The sequence below is a fragment of the Anabrus simplex genome, chromosome 4, assembly GCF_040414725.1.
Source record: "Anabrus simplex isolate iqAnaSimp1 chromosome 4, ASM4041472v1, whole genome shotgun sequence".
Taxonomy (NCBI): Eukaryota; Metazoa; Arthropoda; class Insecta; order Orthoptera; family Tettigoniidae; genus Anabrus; species Anabrus simplex.
Genome location: NC_090268.1, coordinates 129,690,469 through 129,712,451, shown reverse-complemented (window position 1 = coordinate 129,712,451; position 21,983 = coordinate 129,690,469). Strand labels below are relative to the sequence as shown.

Below are 21,983 nucleotides of genomic sequence, written 5' to 3'. Positions count from 1 at the left end.
AGACTAAAGTTACGATGTTTTAGAAGAAACCAAGTTTCAGCCTGTTGAGGTCAGACATAGCTATGTGTGCGTGTTTGAAATTATAAAATTAACCTCGTCTATAGCATGAGGATTGAAGAGAACAACTATTTATGATTAGCTTAAAGTTAAGATGTTCGGAAGAAACCATGTTTCAACGTATAGAGGTCGGACATTGCTGTGAGTTTGAAATTATAAGATTAACCTCTTCTATGACATGCAGATTAAAGAAAATAACTATTTATCAATAGACTAAAGTTACGATGTTTTAGAAGAAACCAAGTTTCAGCCTGTTGAGGTCAGACATAGCTATGTGTGTGTTTGAAATTATAAGATTAACCTCGCCTATAGCATGAGGATTGAAGAGAACGACTATTTACCAATACTCTAAAGTTACGATGTTTTAGAAGAAACCAAGTTTCAGCCTGTTGAGGTCAGACATTGCTGTAAGTTTGAAATTATAAAATTAACCTCGTCTATAGTATGAGGATTGAAGAGAACAACTATTTATGATTAGCTTAAAGTTACGATGTTCGGAAGAAACCAAGTTTCGGCCTGTTGAGGACAGACATAGCTATGTGTGTGTTTGAAATTATAAAATTAACCTCGTCTATAGCATGAGGATTGAAGAGAACGACTATTTATCAATAGACTAAAGTTACGATGTTTTAGAAGAAACCAAGTTTCAGCCTGCTGAGGTCAGACATAGCTATGTGCGTGTTTGAAATTATAAATTTAACCTCGTCTATAGCATGAGGATTAAAGAAAATGACTATTTATCAATAGACTAAAGTTACAATGTTTTAGAAGAAACCAAGTTTCAACGAATAGAGGTCAGACATTGCTGTGAGTTTGAAATTATAAGATTAACCTCTTCTATGACATGCAGATTAAAGAAAATAACTATTTGTCAATAGACTAAAGTTACGATGTTTTAGAAGAAACCAAGTTTCAGCCTGCTGAGGTCAGACATAGCTATGTGTGTGTTTGAAATTATAAAATTAACCTCGTCTATAGCATGAGGATTGAAGAGAACGACTATTTATCAATAGACTAAAGTTACGATGTTTTAGAAGAAACCAAGTTTCAGCCTGCTGAGGTCAGACATAGCTATGTGCGTGTTTGAAATTATAAATTTAACCTCTTCTATAGCATGAGGATTGAAGAGAACAACTATTTATCAATAGACTAAAGTTGCAATGTTCGGAAGAAATCAAGTTTCAACCTACTGAGGTCGGACATTGCTGTGAGTTTGAAATTATAAGATTAACCTCTTCTATGACATGCAGATTAAAGAAAATAACTATTTGTCAATAGACTAAAGTTACGATGTTTTAGAAGAAACCAAGTTTCAGCCTGCTGAGGTCAGACATAGCTATGTGTGTGTTTGAAATTATAAAATTAACCTCTCTATAGCATGAGGATTGAAGAGAACGAATAAAGTTACGATGTTTTAGAAGAAACCAAGTTTCAGCCTGCTGAGGTCAGACATAGCTATGTTCGTGTTTGAAATTATAAATTTAACCTCGTCTATAGCATGAGGATTAAAGAAAATGACTATTTATCAATAGACTAAAGTTACGATGTTTTAGAAGAAACCAAGTTTCAACGAATAGAGGTCAGACATACCTTAAAATCTTCGCGCTGCAAACTGTTACTCGGATGAATAAAATGCGTGCGTTCAAGCCTGAAACTCGAATGATAATATTCTGGTCGTACCTGAAAAGAAGAAACATATATGAATGTAGTGTAGGGTACATCATCTAACCTAGCTATCTTTACAACTCAAAGTTCGAAAACATACCTTTAAAAAAATGCACGTGCTGCAGACTGTTACTCGGATGAATAAAATGCGTACGTTCAAGCCTGTAACTCGAATGGTACCTAAAACAAGAAAAGAACATATATGAATGTAGATGTCTAGCGTAGAAGTTGCTTTGCGAACAGTAACTAACAGTTCTACCTTACCTTAAGATAAAGGCTGAAGAATAATATTCACAGCAGACAGTACTTAGACGGGACATGTGTGTACGTAATAAACGCATACAGAGAACTGTGAGCACTTCACGCAGACTGCAGCGAGTAAATATGCTGCTTGTTACCAAGCGGATGTGAAAATCGCTGACAACTGCAGTACAGTCGGAACGAAGTGTTTATGCAAAAAGAGCTCTCCTGAAGTCCCGCAGGCTGATGTATTTAAGCCGGAATCGAACCTCCTGTTGATGCCGAGGTGTCAGAATTTAAGAGTTCTGCAGCGGATCGAGCCTTGGAAAGTTAGCGCGCGATCCTCGACTTCTCGACTTAAACGGGAGGGTACTAAGCTACATCCGCGGTATTCCTTACCTGTAGGCACTTAAAGGTATTGAGCTAAAACTACATTTAGCTAGATCACGTTATGACGATCGCGCAGGCTCCTCGCCTAGCATTTGCTATTTTTTACGGCTTCTAGTTCGAACCCGCTATCTTCCGAAGTAGCGAGAATGATTGAAGAGTGTTGAGTGTGATTCATTTGTCGGATGGAGACGTTAAGCTATGTGCAGGCTTCTTCGGTAGGAGTAGGCTATATGCCGGTACCGGGACATCTAGTTATCGATTTAAAATCCTAGTGAGGAAGGGTAACCGGTCGTAAAACTATGGTGTATGATCTAAGAGGCGAGGTGTGCAAAAAAAAGCCAGCATTAAGTAAGGGCTGTTGATGGGGACGTTAAACCTTGTGCAGACTCCTTCGAAAATGATTTTGAGTACAAGACGTTGAGGGTGATTCATCTGTCGGATGGAGGCAATAAGCCTTGTGCAGGCTTCTTTGGTAGGAGTAGGCTATGTGCCGGTACCGGGATATCTAGTTATCGATTTAAAATCCTAGTCAGGAAGGGCAACCGGTCGTAAAACTATGGTGTATGATCTAAGAGGCGGGGTGTGCAAAAAGGCCAGCAATAAGTAAGAGCTGTTGATAGGGGGTGTTAAACCTTGTGCTAACTCCTTCGAAAATGATTTGAGTACAAGACGTTGATGGTGATTCATCCGTCGGATGGAGGCAATAAGCCTTGTGCTGGCTTCTTCAGTAGGAGTAGGCTATGTGCCGGTACCGGTACATCTAGTTATAAAACCCGCTACAACAAATTTATCGCGTATACTGCAATTTCTCGCTGTATCACGAACTATTGTTTACAGCCGGATGCCCTTCCTGACGCAAAACTAAGATTTTAAATCGCAAGAATTTGTTGAGTTGCCCTTCCTGAAGCAAAACTGATAGTATCTAAGCTCTTACATCATACACTATTGTTTTCGACCGGTTGCCCTTCCTGACGTCAAAGAACTCGGATTAAGAATCTGTTTGACAACTTCTAACACGAGAATCGGGGGTTTACAACTAGATGCTGTTCTTAGATTTTAAATCGCTGTATCACGAACTATTGTTTTACAGCCGGATGCCCTTCCTGACGCAAAACTAAGATTTTAAATCGCAAGAATTTGTTGAGTTACCGTTCCTGACGCAAAACTGGCAGTATCTAGCCTCTTACATCATACACTATTGTTTTCGACCGGTTGCCCTTCCTGACGTCATACATAGGCTAAATGCTACACATTCCGTGGCAGAGCCGGGAATCGAACTCGGACCTCCGGGGGGGGTAGCAGCTAATCACACTAACTATTTCACCACAGAGGAGGACTATTTCAGTTTTACAGAACAGAATATTTTACAACCTTAATTGGTACTGTGTTTTAACCTCTCCGTACAATCATAATATGTTAGGAGCTTACATGGGCTGAATGCTACTCAGCTAAGAAGACGTTCGTGAGTTACAAGTCGCTTATCAGCACACCGTATCTTCGTTCAAGGTTACTACTACAGCCGGAAGATACGTGTACAATTTCAGCCAACACATGCATTCCGCGGCTCGCTCAGAAAGACTGCGCTGATACAACTTCAAAGACTGTGGAACAAAAAAATGTAACCTATAGCCTGCAGTTTAGTTTAGTGTGCATGCCTCTCACCCGGCAGTCTCGGGTTCGATTCTCTTGGGAATAAAAATGTGTTTTACAGATTTTAAATAGCAAGAATTTGTTGAGTTGTCCTTCCTGACGCAAAACTAGCAGTATCTAACCTTTTACATCATACACTATAGTTTTCGACCGGTTGCCCTTCCTGACGACAAAGAACTCGGATTAAGAATCTGTTTTACAACTTCTAACACGAGAATCGGGGATTTACAGCTAGATGCTCTTCTTAGATTTTATATCACTGTATCACGAACTATTGTTTTACAGCCTGATGCCCTTCCTAACGCAAAACTAAGATTTTAAATCGCAAGAATCCGTTTTACGATCGATTGCCCTTCCTGATGCAAAACTGGGAGTATCTAGCCTCTTACATCGTACACTATTGTTTTCGACCGGTTGCCCTTCCTGACGTCAAAGAACTCGGATTAAGAATCTGTTTTACAACTTCTAACACGAGAATCGGGGATTTACAGGTAGATGCTCTTCTTAGATTTTAAATCGCTGTATCACGAACTATTGTTTTACAGTCGGATGCCCTTCCTGACGCAAAACTAAGATTTTAAATCAGAAGAATTTGTTTTAAGACTAGTTGCCCTTCCTAACGCAAAACTAGTAGTATCTAGCCTCTTACATCATACGCTATTGTTTTCGACCGGTTGCCCTTCCTGACGTCAAAGAACTCGGATTAAGAATCTGTTTTACAACTTGAGAATCGGGGATTTACAGCTAGATGCACTTCTTAGATTTTAAATCGCTGTATCACGAACTATTGTTTTACAGCCGGATGCCCTTCCTGACGCAAAACTAAGATTTTTAAATCGCAAGAATTTATTGAGTTACCCTTCCTGACGCAAAACTAGCAGTATCTAGCCTCTCACATCATACACTATTGTTTTCGACCGGTTGCCCTTCCTGACGTCAAAGAACTCGGATTAAGAACCTGTTTTACAACTTCTAACACGAGAATCGGGGATTTACAGCTAGATGCACTTCTTAGATTTTAAATCGCTGTATCACGAACTATTGTTTTACAGCCAGATGCCCTTCCTGACGCAAAACTAAGATTTTAAATCGCAAGAATTTGTTGAGTTACCGTTCCTGACGCAAAACTGGCAGTATCTAGCCTCTTACATCATACACTATTGTTTTCGACCGGTTGCCCTTCCTGACGTCAAAGAACTCGGATTAAGAATCTGTTTTACAACTTCTAACACGAGAATCGGGGATTTACAGCTTAAAGATGGCGGATGACAGCTGTCAGAAAAGCATATAGGTTTGTAAAGCACGTAGAATTTACCGCTACCACATAGAGGGCAGCACGGTGATTAAAGATGGCGGTTGACAGCTGTCAAAAATAAGCATGTTGATTTGTTTCCAAACAAGAGCACGTGGAATTTGCCGCCACCACATAGAGGGCAGTACTGTTCTCTCTGGATTAAAGATGGCGGATGACAGCTGTCAAAGGTAAGTAGCTAAAGAGGGCAGCACGGTGATTAAAGATGGCGGTTGACAGCTGTCAAAAAAAAGCATGTTGATTTGTTTCCAAACAAGAGCACGTGGAATTTGCCGCCACCACATAGAGGGCAGTACTGTTCTCTCTGGATTAAAGATATCGGATGACGTAAGTAGCTAAAGAAGGCAGCACGGTGATTAAAGATGGCGGTTGACAGCTGTCAAAAAAAGCATGTTGATTTGTTTCCAAACAAGAGCACGTGGAATTTGCCGCCACCACATAGAGGGCAGCACTGTTCTCTCTAGATTAAAGATGGCGGATGACAACTGTCAAAGGTAAGTAGCTAAAGAGGGCAGCACGGTTATTAAAGATGGCGGTTGACAGCTGTCAAAAAAAAGCATGTTGATTTGTTTCCAAACAAGAGCACGTGGAATTTGCCGCGACCACATAGAGGGCAGCACTGTTCTCTCTAGATTAAAGATGGCGGATGACAACTGTCAAAGGTAAGTAGCTAAAGAGGACAGCACGGTGATTAAAGATGGCGGTTGACAGCTGCACATGGCTTTGTTTCCAAACAAGAGCACGTGGAATTTGCCGCCACCGGGCAGCACTGTTCTCTCTGGATTAAAGATGGCGGATGACAGCTGTCAGAAAAGCATATAGGTTTGAAAAGCATGTGGAATTTACCGCCACCACATAGAGGGCAGCACGGTGCTCAAAGATGGCTGCTATCAAAAAGCATTTTTCAAATTATCCGCCACCACAAAGAGGGCAGCACTGTGATTAAAGATGGCGGATGACAGCTGCACGTGGATTTGTTTACCTCGCGCTAATTAGGTTAAGTTGGTAGCACTAAGGTTTAGACCCGCCAAGATAGCAGCACTGCGGATGACAGGTGACGAATTTACATCTACTACGATAAAGAGGGCAGCACAGTGCTCTGTAGTTTAAAGATGGCGGATGACAGCTGTCAAAAAAGCACGTGGCTGTCAAAAAAACACGTGGCTTTGTTTACCTCGCACTAGTTAGGTTAAGTTGGCACTACTGAGGTTTAGGTCCGTCAAGATGGCAGTACTGAGGTTAGCGATGCGTTGTTGTCTGTCAAAAAGCACGTGGCTGTCAAAAAATACGTGGCTTTGTTTACCTCACGCTAATTAGGTTAAGTTGGTACCACTAAGGTTTAGGCCCGTCAAGATGGCAGCAGTGAGGTTAGCGATGCGTTGTTGTCGATGACAGCTGTCAAAAAGCACGTGGCTTTGTTTACAAATTCACATTTCCCGCCAAAATTCAAATTTCCCGCCAGAATTCAAATTTCCCGCGCCGCGGGAGGAGGAGGAGGCGGCCGAACCTTCCAATTATACTACTTGAGGATGAAATGATGATGAAGACGACACATACACCCAGCCCCCGTGCTAGCGAAATTAACCAATGATGGTCAAAATTCCCGACCCTGCCGGGAATCGAACTCGAGACCCCTGTGGCCAAAGGCCAGCACGTTAACCATTTAGACATGGAGCCGGAAATTTGTGATTAGTACAAACATGCGAGAAACGCCATGAGTCTACGTTAGCTGTGCTTAGTACCACTATAGGAGGAACACCATGGTTCTGCTTTACTGGTGATTAGTACCATTAAGAAGGGCCGGTGACCTGGATTTTGGATCCCTTTAGATAATACGTATCATCCCAGTCACATTGTGAATTGGCTCCACTGATTGTTTTTGTTTCACGGTCATTTTTTCATCGCCATTCGTTTTATATTATCGTCAGTGGATACATTTTGAAGTAGTTCTAATTTTAATTTTGTTGCTCCGCGTACCATTAGGGGACGATGATCTAGCTGTTAGACCCCTTCAAGAAACAAACATCATAATCGGTGGTGAAGAAAGATTGGCATGAAATTATGATCGATTGCACTCCTACAGTAGAGGTTCGAAATTATGATAATCCACAACCTATTTCCAGTCTTTCGACCAGATCAGGGATGGAATGAATGAAGCCCCATATAGCGGCGAGGATAAGAACTGTGCCGGCTGCCGAAGCCTGTCGCACTCCTCTGAGGAAATGATAAATGACTGACAGATTAATTTCGTGTGGCTATTTCTAGCCGAGTGCAGCCCTTGTAAGGCAGACCCTCCGATGAGGGTGGGCGGCATCTGCCAAGTGTAGGTAACTGCGTGTTATTGTGGTGGAGGATAGTGTTATGTGTGGTGTGTGAGTTGCAGGGAAGTTGGGGACAGCACAAACACCCAGCCTCCGGGCCATTGGAATTAACCAATTAAGGTTAAAATCCCCGACCCGGCCGGGAATCGAACCCGGGACCCTCTGAACCGAAGGCCAGTACGCTGACCATTCAGCCAACGAGTCGGACGACTGACGAAATGATATTGGAGAGCGTTGCTGGAATTAAAGATGACAGGGAAAACCGGAGTACCTGGAGGAACGTCTGTCCCGCCTCCGCTCTGTCCAACACACATCTCAAATTGGAGTAACCGGGATTTGAACCACGGAACCCAGTGGTGAGAGGCCGGTGCGCTGCCGCCTGAGCCACGGAGGCTCCAGAAGTTCGCAATTACAGATGCCAAATGGTATGGAGGTGCAGCCGACATTGACATTGCTTCTACGCATATGGCCCGTATCTTTCAGCGGCTAATATTTTCACGCACTTCGTAATCCTTTCCTTTTTAATTGGTACCTTCATGCTTCGAAGTGACAGACCTACCAATTTCCCGGTGGTAAATGTTAAGGGAGGATTAAACCCACGGTATTCCTTGTCTGTCTTAAGAGCCGACTGAAAGGGGCCCAAGGGGCTCTCAACTTGGGTGCGTGGGTTGGCGACCATAGGGCCTTTATCTGAGTCCTGGCATTGCTTCCACTTACAGTACTTGTGCCAGGCTCCTCACTTTCATCTATCCTATCCGACCTCCCTTGGTCAACTGTTGTTCTTTTTCGACCCCGACGTTATTAGAGCATTCGAGGCCTGGGGAGTCTTTCATTTTCCCGCCGTTCGTGGACTTTGTCGTTTTTTGACCGATACCTTCATTTTTCGAAGTGTCGGTTCCCTTACATATATTTCTCTCTGATTATTGTAATGCTGGAGAGGATGATCGCCTATTGGTACTTACTCTTAAAGTAATAATCACCACCACCAAGTTAATAGAGATTGGTTGTCCAGTTGCAGTTCCATCCACCAGCTTTCATTCCTCCATGAGCCCTTATGATATTGATAGAACCTCGTTGTATTCCATTTTTTTGGACGAATTGTTTCCAAAGATTTCCCAGGCTTAAAAAAACGATGTGTGATTCCATTACTCCCAGGGCTTCCTAAAACATTCTGAGTGTTCGGTAAATTCCTGTGAAGTAAGTTGCTGACATTTCTTACACATCTCCCAGTATGAATATTCACTCTAACACTTTATGGACCACTAGCGGATAGTCCTAGCTGGCCCCGCGGTGTAGGGGTAGCGTGCCTGCCTTCTACCCGGAGGCTTCGGGCTCGATTCCCAGCCAAATCAGGGATTTTTGCCTGGACCTGCGGGCTGATTCGAGGTCCACTCAGCCGACGTTATTACAGTTGAGGAGCTATTTGACGGCGAGATAGCGGCCCCAGCCTAGAAAGCCAAGAATAACGACCGAGAAATTTCGTCGTGCTGACCACACGACACGTCATAATCTGCAGGCCTTCGGGATGAGCAGCGGTCGCTTGATAGGCCAAGACCTTTAGGGACTGTTGTGCCATGGGGTTTCATTTGTTTTGTTTCTTTTAGTGGATAGTCCTAGTTGCCTGGGCACAAGGGTTATTAAAACACAGTATATGTCCGTTATACTCACACCGACCTTCATATCAACTGGTACTCCAAGACTTAGAAGCACTTACTGAGCCATTTAACTGTTGCACATGGTTCAAATGGTATTGAACTTATTTGGCAGATTATTTTGCTTTCTTGTCACTCCTCTCTTTTCTAAAGCTATAATTTAATATAATTTCATCTGTTATGTTGCTTTCTTGAAGGTCTTTTTCAATTTCGATTATCCAATTATTCTTGATTTTTAGTGAGGAGGCATAATCTATATATATAAAATTGGATGTTGGTATGTTTGAAGCTAATAGACACAAAAACCACTGGACCGATTTCACTGAAATTTTCACAGTTTGTTCTTCTTACATCTGAGAGTGATTATGAAGTGGTTTGAACGAAATCTGATTGGTAGTTCGGCACTAAGGGGTGAAAAATAAAATAGGGGAAGATAAGCAAACCGCAAGACAAGTCCGATCAGCGGGTTGCCTGTCCAATAGTATGTGAAGTTTATGATGTGTTCCTTAAAACTTATTTCTGCTTCTATCTGGAAAAATTACTGTAGGGACAAGAAACCCCTAGCACCCCTAAAGGAAGGGGATGAAACTTAAAAATCTGAAAATGACGATATTAGTGATGAATTCATAGTCTTTGGGGTAGCTGAGATGAACTGTGACACTCTGAATGCCGTTTAAGTCAAAGTTCGTTCCCAATCGGTATGGTAAACATATTATGACTTACTGTTTGGGGAAGAAAACTGTAGGGTAAGACACACATACGGGCGGGATCGAACAACTGAAGATGTTACAGACGTTAAAATTGGTATTTGGAATCTTCTTTAAAAATAAACACATTTATTTTTTATTTTTGGAAAATCCATAAACTATATTATCGGTATTAAATGTTCATAAAATTATTTAAATGGGCAGGAAAAACAATATGACTACGACAGGAATATCAGGATGAGTTATCTGACCTATTTATAAGGAAAACTGCGGAGCAGCGCACGGGTCCACTAGTTAGATATATTTTTAGGTAATCCTTCATTGCACAATCTTTGAATATGGCCTTAAAATTTCAATCGTCTGTTTCTAATAGTGTCCGATATTTTCTCAGGATGCTGGTATAACTCAGGCGGCCTCCTCTTTATTCACACTTCTCCTATGCATACTGGGCGAAAGATATTCCTAATATTCTAATATTCCCTAATTACCAATGTTACATGAACATAACTGCTCCTATTAACAAACAGTGAAGCAGACGGGTCTCCCAAGTTCTTTTACATCAAAATCAGAGCATCTTTGTTCTACAAGTTAATCTAGAAGAATACTCCCCAAACCTTATGACATTACAGCCTTCCAAAGGCACCATTCAATAATTACATTAGTAGAAAGAGCGACTTTGCTCTATGTAACTTAGGAATCTATTTCCATAAATTTCCAGGCCTATCAAAGGCACAACCTACATTTTACAATTCAAGCAGTATGCACTGTCGTATGAGCTCAACAGTCTACATCTTTACATAAAAGAAATGACACAGGGGTATCGATTACCCATTCTACCAGGCCTTTGTGAAAAGCAACAGGTTAAGTTACTGGCCCAAATTTCAAAATGGAGAGAAGGCGGACATTTGCGCTCCTTGAAAATCGAAATGAAAGTTTAAAACCCTATTTGGGCGTATAGCCCGAAGTTAGAGAGGCTAAGCCTATACTACTGAGGTGACTAGATGGAGAGAATACTTAAATTACAAGGATTACAAACTAAAAGAGGTTACAAAAGCATAGTCACCACAAAATCAAGTTGATAGGGAACCCGAGAGGGTATCACACTCTCGATTCCCTGATTTCGGCTAAGTTCTTTTGACTTGTTTGAAATTCACACTTGAACTTGGAATTTACGTTTCCGAAAATTAAAGTTACATAGTTAAAGATCGGAAACCTTCCTCTCGAGCTAGCTTTCAAAGACTATCACTTAGTAAAACCAGGACAGCCATTAACTTGAGCTCATGGACTACTCAACGATGGGCGAGGCACCCTCGCCTCCTTTCTTAACACACACTCTGTCGACTGGAACAATCAATAAGACAACCTGGTCCGAGAAATGTGCCAGCCTTCATACCAGAGAGGAAGGTTTTAGAAAGCTCTGGGCTAAGGCTCGACACACCCTCAATTTTCATTGGGTAATTAAATAGATACAATACACAGTTTATTGGCTGAAAAATAAATATACACAATTTTCTACTGGTCAACATTTGAAGTTGGCGGGCGGAGATAGAAGTGTTGTAAACTTTTACACACCAAAAACAAAGAATAATCAATTCAGTTTAGCAAAAGCAAAGCAAAGTCACCTCCGTACAGGCCATGGAGGTCCTTGGAGGAGTGGAAGGTAAAGGCTTCCACCATTGTTAACCTCGGCACGTGATGGGGTAGAGTGGTTAGCTCTACGCCCGGGCGCCTTTGCCCCCAGGAATTAATCTGGTACTCATTTTTGGTGTAGGCTGAGTAAACCTCAGGGCCATATGCACCTCCGGAATTGAAAATCTCGTTTCTTAAATTTTACGACTTCCTGAAGGGGATTCGAACCCACGTCCTTCCGGGCGAACCGAGCACGCCTTTACCGCCTCGGCCAGGCAGCCCCTAATTCAGTTTAGGAAACCTTAAAATAAAAATTTACTTTAGAGTTTTAATAATGCCTCTTCACACCAGAGGGATAACATCAGTTTTTTAGTAGAGACATCTGTAGAGGAAAGTCCAAACTACTTGTATTAGTTGTTGCAAACTTCGTATAGCAGAGAACATTATCCAAGGCACTTAATTTGAATGAACGGGGCGGGTGTACCTCCCGGTACAGTAATAATAATATTAATCTAAAGTGTGAACCTTGTACATGTTCACAATAAATCTACTATGATACTCCTATTAGCCACGGCACTTTACGTATGAAGTAATTACTGTATGTCAACACGACTCAAAGTGCCGAATATTGATCTCATCAGTTATGACAAAGAGACATGCTGTTTTGTTTTTTTCTTCCCTTTCAATGGTGTTTTCTTTCAAAGGTTCTTGTCACGATTCCTTGAATTGAATTTAACTGAAGACGTCCCACTATTTCCTGCACGCCATGTGCTAGCATGCCATCTTGTCTCTCCAACCGAAACAGAGTACTATATATACCGCAGATTTTCCAAGTCCGTCGGAACATCTGTAAATATGCTGGTTCTGTACTGGCGGTTCCATTACTAACTTATTTTGCGTTTGGTGTCGTGACATTACCAGAGACATTCCGTAACACTTGATTTTTCCGGAGAACTAGTGCCACATATGTCGTTAACTATCTGCTAATTGCTTTTCCCGAAATTCCCAGATATTTAAAACAGGACAATCCGTACCATTTTGATGCCAGATGATTAATATAAAGCGTAAGAAAGGAATTCCTCCTCGAGTCAGCCAACTGTATGCGTCATGTGTTCGCGACAGATTCCGGTTTCATATTGCTTTACGTCACAACGACACAGATAGGACTTACGGCGATGATGGAATAGGAAAGGGCTAGGAGTGCGAAGGAAGCAGCCGTGGCCTTAACCAATGTACAGGCTCAGTATTTGCCCGGTGTGAAAATGGAAAACCATAGAAAAACATCTTGAGAGCTGTCGGCAATGGGGTTCGAAGCCACTATCTCCCAAATGCAAGTTCACAGCTGAGCTCTCCTAACCGCAAGGCCAACTTTCTCGGTGTTTCATATTCCAATGGCGGGACGCTACATCTCTGATTTTGACCTCATTACCACATCAAGATCAGCAATCATTACAATGTGGAGGTTTTAAAACGTAATTGTAACATGGAGTTGTGTACTACGACTTGGAGCGGTTTGTGTGCGCATTTCGAGGAATACGCGAAATGGAAGAAGCGCCAGGCGAAGGACGATACCATTACTTGGATTTGTGTAAAACAACAATCGTACAGTAATAATAATGCTATTGTCTTTACATCCCACTAACTAGTTTTACGGTTTTCAGAAATGCCGAGATGCCGTTTTTTTTTTTTTTTTTTTTTTTTTTTTTTTTTTTTTTTTTTTTTTTTTTTTTGCTAGTTGCTTTACGTCGCACCGACACAGATAGGTCTTATGGCGACGATGGGATAGGAAAGGGCTAGGAGTGGGAAGGAAGCGGCCGTAGTATTAATTAAGGTACTGCCCCAACATTCGCCTGGTGTGAAAATGGGAAAGCACGGAAAACCATCTTCAGGGCTGCCGATAGTGGGGTTCGAACCTACTATCTCCTGAATACTGGATACTGGCCGCACTTAAGCGACTGCAGCTATCGAGCTAGGTGTGCCGTAATTTAGTCCCGCGTGAGTTCTTTTATATATATATTTGGAATTGCACACAAATGTGCAAGTACAATTTATGCAATTCAGTCTTTACTCTAATCGACTATTGATCTGACTCTCTTGTTGCAAACAGGTATATGATACTTGTCACAGTGTTTTCCACATAATATACTCACGTACTCAATATTTGGCTCATGAAATTTCTTATTAGTACACAATTTATGATGAAAGCCATGAATTGTGAGTCTTGTTAAAACAGATCTTAATGGTTTGTTTTCGTTTGTCCATCTCCTGTCAATCATTGCATTAGTAGCGTAGAAATCTTGAGATATTTCTGCACGTTTCTGTTTTCTTCTCTCAATCACTTTAGTTGCAGGATTAGTAGCAGGTAGTGCTAGATTCAGCTGTAGATCTTCTAAATAGAATTTTTCTCTTGCCAGTTCATAAACTAGACGAAAAGATGCTGTTCTTGAAACTTCCAACACTCTTTTCAGGTAAGCTGCTTTTATTTTTTGCAGTGCAGTTAAATCAGTTAAAGGTAATTTTTCCCAAATCAATTCTATGCCGTATGTTAGTATTGGGGAGTTTTTCCGTGGAACAGCCTTAATTCCGTATGCAAAGACAGTCTGGTAATGTTCTTAATAGTGTATATCTCTGATAGCAGCTGTAGCTCTCTCCTTTATGTGGAGCCGAAATGAATTACATGAAGTCTGTAGGTTAATGCCAAGATGTTTATATGAATTTACAGTCTCCATTTCTTTTTTTCCTAGGGTCACTTTGTCCTCTGATGAGGTTTTTCCCCATTTTCGGAAAATCATGTCCAGTGTTTTGGTGAAATAGATGGTGAAGTCATTTTCATCAACCCAGGTATATAAAGCGTTTAATGTTTTTTATAGTTCATATCTGTTTGGTGAGCCCAGAATCATATCATCTGCATATATAAGGATACTGATTTTGCTGTCTCTAAAATATTTGTAGTATCTGCAGTTGCGATACTGAACAATAAAGGGCTCATTGGTCTCCTTGTAAAACCCCATTTGTCTGGGTAATCTCTCGTGATCTAGTTACTCCATTCCTGATTTCCAAATTGTTGAAAATCAAAATGTTTTTAACAGCTGATGTTATTTCATTTCCTCCTTTTTTCATCGCATCGAGTTTTTCTAAAAGTTTCATTCTGTTAGTTAGATCGAATGCTTTGGTGTAGTCAATGAAAATGATGTGAAACTTTCCTTTCGGATGTCTTAGAGCTTGAACAATGTCATTTAGTAGATGGCCTGTGGCTTGTGGTATTGAAACCAAACTGTTCGTCAGGAATTAGTGGTTCGATTATCTTCGTGAGTCTCTCAGTGAGTAATTTTGAGTAGATTTTAAAAATATTGTTTTCCAAAGCTATTCCACGATACGAATTTGGATCCTTTTCCCTTATAGATTACCCGTACTTTTATGACAGATTTTCTGCCTTCTTATGGAATCTCACTTGTGGTTAAACATTTGTTGAATAGTTCTGTCCAAATTTCGATTAGTATATCTGCCGAATCTTTTAGCCCCTCGTTACAAATCATATCTGGGCCTGTAGCTTTATTTCTTTTGCCTCCTTTATTGCCGATTCTATTCCGTTTGCTGTGAATAAGGAGATCTTCTCTATCTCGAATGATTGTCTTGTATCGGGTGGAGTACCTGTTTGTTTGGAATTCAAGATCCGCGTGAAATGATCCTCCCACTTGTTCATCGGGATCTCACCAGGTGTTGTAATTGGTCTTCTTTTAAGAGCAATGAAAGGGTCTTTGCAACCTTCCTCTGCCTCTAATAACGCTTCCTTTTCGAAAATACTGTGACTTCTTACGCTTTAGATGTTTCTTGTATTCCCTTCTTTTACGTTCCAGGAAATCTACCGGCACGAGGCTGACGTATATGAGCACCATCGAATACCGCCGGACTGAGGCAGGATCGAACCAGCCAGCGCCTCAACCGTCTGAACCACTCAGCCCGTCAATAGGACAACAGTGTTGTGAGTTTATAAAATCAAGAGGAGATAAAGTTATCAGTGGTCCTTCAAGCAGTCACGTGCATGGAGTTCCGGAAAATGCACAGCTGGTAGTAAATAAACGGACGCAATTTACTAGCGCGAAGAAGAAACACGTATTTCAAAAATTCACACCCAGGTTTTGGGCGATCTTCGCTAAACTTCACTATTTTATTTTACAACACAATATACTTTTACGAGTTGGTAGCGTTCTACAGCTAATTTTAATTTGGAAATTTAAATGTAAGGTATATCGATAGATTATATAAAAGAATACTAATTATAAAATTAAACAATTAAGTAGACTATTATATAATATGCCGGCCCCGTGGGGTAGGGGTAGCGTGCCTGCCTCTTACCCGGAGGCCCCGGGTTCGATTCCCGACCAGGTCAGGGATTTTTACCTGGACCTGAGGGCTGGTACGAGGTCCACTCAGCCTACGTGATTAGAATTGAGGAGCTATCTGACGGTGAGATAGCGGCCCCGGTCTAGAAAGCCAAGAATAACGGCCGAGGGGATTCGTCGTGCTGACCACATGACACCTCGTAATCTGCAGGCCTTCGGGCTGAGCAGCGGTCGCTTGGTAGGCCAAGACCCTTCAAGGGCTGTAGTGCCATGGGGTTTGGTTTGGTTTGGTTTGGTTTATTATATAATATTTTTTAAGATTCATCAAACAAAGATTTATGAATGCTGTAAATAACAACTGTTGAATTTAAATTATGTCACATATACCAGGTCCCCTGCCTGCACTAATGATGAACGGAATGTCTGTTAACTGATTTTCGGGGTATTACTGCCTGTAGGTTATTTACGTGAGAATATAACTAGATAACAACCGGTTGGCCGCTCCCTGCATGTTCCTCAGCTCTACCCGTCTAATGCGTCGCCTTGCGTTATTAAAATCCGCTTTCGAACATATTGTAATAGGGCTGGTATTTCGTACAGGACCAGTACAGTTGCTATCAATGTTGTATGTCCGGCGCTCCCTTCTCGCTCCACCAGCCAGCTGCACGCGCGCCTGTGTATCATTCTGCTAGCTTCGACGCGCAGCCCTCAGTGCGCGTGCCTGACCATCGAGTGTACTATAAATAGGAGCTCCCTGCCTGCTCCCTTGCCCACTCGCCCCGGTGTCCAGCTCCAGAATACACCCTACGTCGAGCACGGAGGCTACTCCTCTTGAAAATGTGCTTCGACCAGGTGGACTGAATTTCTGGCAGTACGAGGTTTCACCTCTGGTCACCGCTCCCTTACCTGTTTCCGCTGCCTAAGTCCCGTAATTCTTTTACAAGCCATTTTCATTCCCTAATCTATGCAAGCTCCCTTAGTTTCGCTAGGTGGAATTTCTTCAATCAATTGAACTTGCTTTTTAGGAATTCAGGCACTTCAACAAACAAGGACTCTCATGAACATTTATGTTAGTGTGCCAGATAGTTCTCGACTATCAACGTGTCAATTCATAAAGACTATCTTTTCGAGATAGAAGTGTATATAAAGACTGCAAACCTGTACATATTGTATAAAGACAGACTTTTCTCAAGATTCAATATTACTTTTTGCTTCAAAATAAATTTCAGTTATTTGTGTAAATATCATAAAGTGAAGCAAATAAAGTTGTTTTGTAAACTTCAACCTTGGTTACAACAATCAACATATCGACAATGGCTGATGTGTTCATCAAAGACGAATACACAGACATAATTTTAATCTATTGAGAGTAAGCCTCCGTGGCTCACGCGGCAGCGCGCCGGCCTCTCATAGCTGGGTTCCGTGGTTCATATCCCGGTCCATCCATGTGAGATTTGTGCTGGACAAAGAGGAGAGGCGGGCAGGGTTTTTCTCCGGGTATTCTGTTTTCCCTGTCACCTTTCATTCCAGTAACACTTTCCAATATCATTTCACCTGTCATTGCCCCAGAGGAGTGCGACAGGCTTCGGCAGCCGGCATATTTCCGATCCTTGCCGCTAGATGGGGTCTTTATTGATTCCATTCCTGTCCTGTCCCGGCTGAAACTGGGAACAGGTTGTGGATTTTCATTATCATATAAATACTCTTAAATGACAAGCGATTGTATCAGCCTTTCGACCCGTATATTGGTACTCCTACCATCCATTGTTGACTATTATGAGTATTGTTAACTACTGTTTGCAAGTATTAATTAGTTCACTCTCTCTAGGTTTAGAAGTCATAGCACGAACATGCGTGCTCTCTGCGGCAGCGTGCTTTAATTGTGAAAAGGTATTGGAATTCAATAAATTCGTGGAACAACTGGACGACTATTTCCAGGCTATTCCCAGCAAGATGGCGCAACACATCGTACGTTTAGCGATTCCATGGAACTTAAAGCCCCTCAGATCATCTCCCAGTGGGTCGAGGCGGTAGAATAACACCTACGGTATCACTTGCATGCCGTAAGAGACTACTAAAATGGGCTCCAGTGGCTCTCAACATTGGAGCATCGATTGGTGGCCAGGGGGTCCCTAGCTGAGTCCTGTAATTGGTTCAACTTTTGTCAGGCTCCTCACTTTCGTCTGTCCTATACTACCTCTCTTGGTAAACTCTTGCTCTTTTCCGACGTCGATGGTATTAGGCTTGCGAATCCCGCGGAGTCTTTTATTTTCATGCCCTTTGTGGATTTTCTTTTTTTGTCTGATACCTTCATTTCTCACCCCTCCTCCCTTGTAGGTGCGGGTGGTAGAATAACACTTACGTTATCCCCCGACTGTCGTAAACGGCCCCTAGGGACTCTTAATTTGGGAGCATGGGTTGGCGACCACGGGGCCATTAACTGGGCCTTGGTATTGCTTCCACTTACTTGTACCAAACTCCTCACGTGCGTCTATCCTTTCCGACTTTCCTTGGTCAACTCTTGTTTTATTCGACCCCGACAGAATTTGAGCATTCGAAGCCCAGGGAGTCCATTTTCCCACCCTTCGTGGCCCTTGTCTTTCTTTGGTTGATACCTTCATTTTTCGACATTTCGGAACCATTCCGTTTTCTATTCCCCCTCTCTGATTAGTGTTAATAGAGAATGGTTGCCGAGTTGTACTTTCTCTTAAAACAGTGATCGCCGGGCTGAGTGGCTCAGACGGTTGAGGCGCTGGCCTTCTGACCCCAACGTGGCAGGTTCGATCCTGGCTCAGTCCGGTGGTATTTGAAGGTGCTCAAATACGCCAGCCTCGTGTCGGTAGATTTACTGGCAGGTAAAAGAACTCCTGCGGGACTAAATTCCGGCACCTCGGCGTCTCCGAAAACCGTAAAAGAGTAGTTAGTGGGACGTAAAGCAAATAGCATTATTAAAACAGTGATCAATACCACCACCACCACCACCACCAGTCCACCTGACCTAACATCTCCAAACTTCTTGTGGGATTGCCTCAATAACAGAGTATACAAGATAGGCGACGGTCACTTGCTGAACTAAGTAAGGTCATTAGGAATATAATCAGTAACACTGACGAGGACTTATTTCGGAGAACGTCGTGGAATGTGATTGGACCAGTAAAGTTGTGTATGAATGCAGGTGGAAAATATTTTCAACATTTAGTCCGGGTAATCGCCCACAGTTACTTTATAATTCAGAACAAATTGCACATGATATTGGTTCAAATGTTGCATCGTGTAAATTGTAAAGAATTAGGCCTATATTCATTCCCTGTGTATCTGGTAGTCCTTAGTAGAGCAATACCTGTCAGGATTTAATTCCGCTGAAAATCCTTTCTCAGTCAGGGATATTGGAGGAGTGGGCACTTTACCTGAGGAACCATGTCTCCTGCAGAGATGGACTGTCGAACCAGATGAGAGTCGTTGCCTTGTCTGGGATCTGTAGTCTCCGCTGTTGCTCGAAGAAGTCTCCCCACACTGAAGTGTACCCAACCGGTGCCTGCCTGGCGCACTGCCTTCTGGCACAGGGCAGACTTGTTGCTCCCTGGACCACCTGAAACATGGCAGCGAATGTTAGCGAGAGTTTTCTACCTTCAGCATAAGTACCAAATGTATTTCTCGGAAATAACCTATTAAATACATGCTTCACTTAAAAGCAAGAACAGTGTAATGATATCGTGCAATATTCCGAATCACACACTTTGGGGACAGGAGAATACATCCACGGTATCCCCTGCGTGTCCTAAGAGGTGACTAAAAGTGGGAGCAGGGACTCTCAGATTGGAAGCGTGGTTTAGCGACCACGGGACCTCTAGCTACGTTTGGCATTGCTTCCACTTACTTGTGCCAGGCTCCTCGCTTCCATCTATCCTATCCGACTTCACTTGGTCAATTCTTGTTCTTTTCCGACCACGACACTATTAAAGCATTAGAGTGCTAGGGAGTCTTTCATTTTCACGCCCTTCGTGGCCCTTGTCTTTATTTGACAGATACCTTCATTTCTCGAAGTGTCAGATCCCTTCCATTTTTCTCTCGGATTAGTGTTATATAGGGGGTGGTTGCCTAATTGTACTTCCTATTAAAACCACCACCACCTTTTCACACCTTCGTTGCCGTTCCCTTTTTTTTAACCAAACCGCACATTCTTCGAAGTTTCGGAATTCGTCCACTTTTCCCTATGATTAGTGTTATGTCCGGATCCATGGCTAAATAGGTAGCGTGCTGGCCTTTGAACACGGGTCCCTGGTTCGATTCCTGACAGGGTCGGGAATTTTAACCACCATTGGTTAATTTCTCTGGCAGAAGGGCTGGGTGAGTTTGTCGTGTTCATCATCATTTCATCCTCATCATGACGCGCAGGTCGCCTACGGGAGTCATATCAAAAGACCTGCACCTGGCGAGGCGAACTTGTCCTCGGACACTCTCGGCACTGAAAACCATACGCCATTTCATTTCATTTATTCATTAGTGTTATAACGGATGCCTAGTTGTACTTCCCTATAGAGCAATAAGCGCCACCACCCTCACCAAGCCACATTCGAATTTCGCAGTTATGGCGTAACAGATTGTTCTAAACTGATATATATATATCAATAAAAATAATTCATACACACTTTTCTTGTCGTGGCTAAGCCCGTCAAGGATCTAAGAGGTATATGCTCCTTATAAACAAAAGTTCAAAATAAATGCAAGTGAATATGCGCGATATGTGTTGTACGTTAATGAAGTCAGTCCACTAAATTTGTTCAGTAGGATTGAAAACCTTCGTTCTTTCAGCATTTAGAGGGCTTTTTGCCGAGTATATATTCAATAAATGTTGAAGAAAATCATAATGCACTAGTAATTCTTAAGGGTTTCAAACCTTTGTGAAAGAATGACAATTGAGTTTAAGTACACGGTCTGTCAACAGTATAGGAATTTAAATGTAATTTGTTCTTGATAATGAGTCACAGCGTGTGTTATCACCTGAAGCGGCTGCAACCCGCCATGCAGCTAAGATAAACAAATCATCTAAACATCACACATATCGTTTCGTTCTTCTACAACGGAAATAAAGCCCTTCTGCCCAACGGCAGGTTGTGTGACGGGGACCTAGCTGTCGTGGTTATATGACGATTTTCGGACCCGTATGCCAGAGAGAACTCGAATTATAGCCGCGTATAGCAGTACACACGTTGAAAAGCAATTAATCTACTAACACCGAGGTCAAGTGTTACAAAACCGTTCTTATCATAGCAGCCATGAAGCCCTAGGACTTCTAAATAAGTCTACCAGTACCTTAACAGTAGCTCCTTTAACTGCTATTGTGTGAGAGTTTGGTGTTGATCTAAGTGGTCTTATTGGTTCAAGACATTCCAAAGAAATGACTGAATCCGGTGTTTCCTAGCGGAATATTGCCCAAACAACCACATCATGGCCAGTTCTTCGCTCCCTTAGCCTTTTCCCCAATTTATTTCAGCGGGCAGTTGATATGGAATTTATTACACCCACGGTATCCGTTGCCTGTCGTAAGAGGTGACTGAAAGGGGCCCCAGGGGCTCTGAACATTGGAACGTGGGTTGGCAACCACGGGGCCCTTAGGTGAGTCTTGGCATTGCTTTCACTTACTTGTACCAGGCTCCTCACTTTCACCTATCCCATCTGACCTTCCTTGGTCAACTCTTGCTCTTTACCGACGGCGACGGTATTAGGGCACTCGAGGCTTAGGGAGTCTTTCATTTTCACGCCCTTCGGCCGATATGTTCATTTTTCGAAGTGTCAGATCCCTTCCATTTTATTCCGATTAGTGTTATATAGAGGATGGTTTTACTTCTTCTTAAGACAATAACCACCACCACCACAACTTGATGTGGAATTGGCCCTATTTTACGACCGGATGCCTTTCCCGGCACCAACCCTAGGTAGAGCGATATATTCACTATTGAGTGTTCCTGTGTGGGTTGTCAACGTAGTGTGTTGTATGTAGATGAATTATCTTAAGA

The 21,983-nt window shown here is 42.3% G+C and overlaps 1 protein-coding gene across 1 annotated transcript in view; it reads right to left on the bottom strand.

Annotated features, from left to right (window-relative positions):
• LOC136872197 (adenylate kinase isoenzyme 5) overlaps positions 1-21,983 on the bottom strand; it is a 327,365-nt gene that overhangs the window by 13,856 nt on the left and 291,526 nt on the right. Inside the window, exon 7 of the mRNA XM_068227364.1 lies at positions 19,374-19,555. Within this exon, the coding sequence (XP_068083465.1) occupies positions 19,374-19,555 (182 nt within the window). The remainder of the gene's footprint in view (positions 1-19,373; positions 19,556-21,983) is intronic.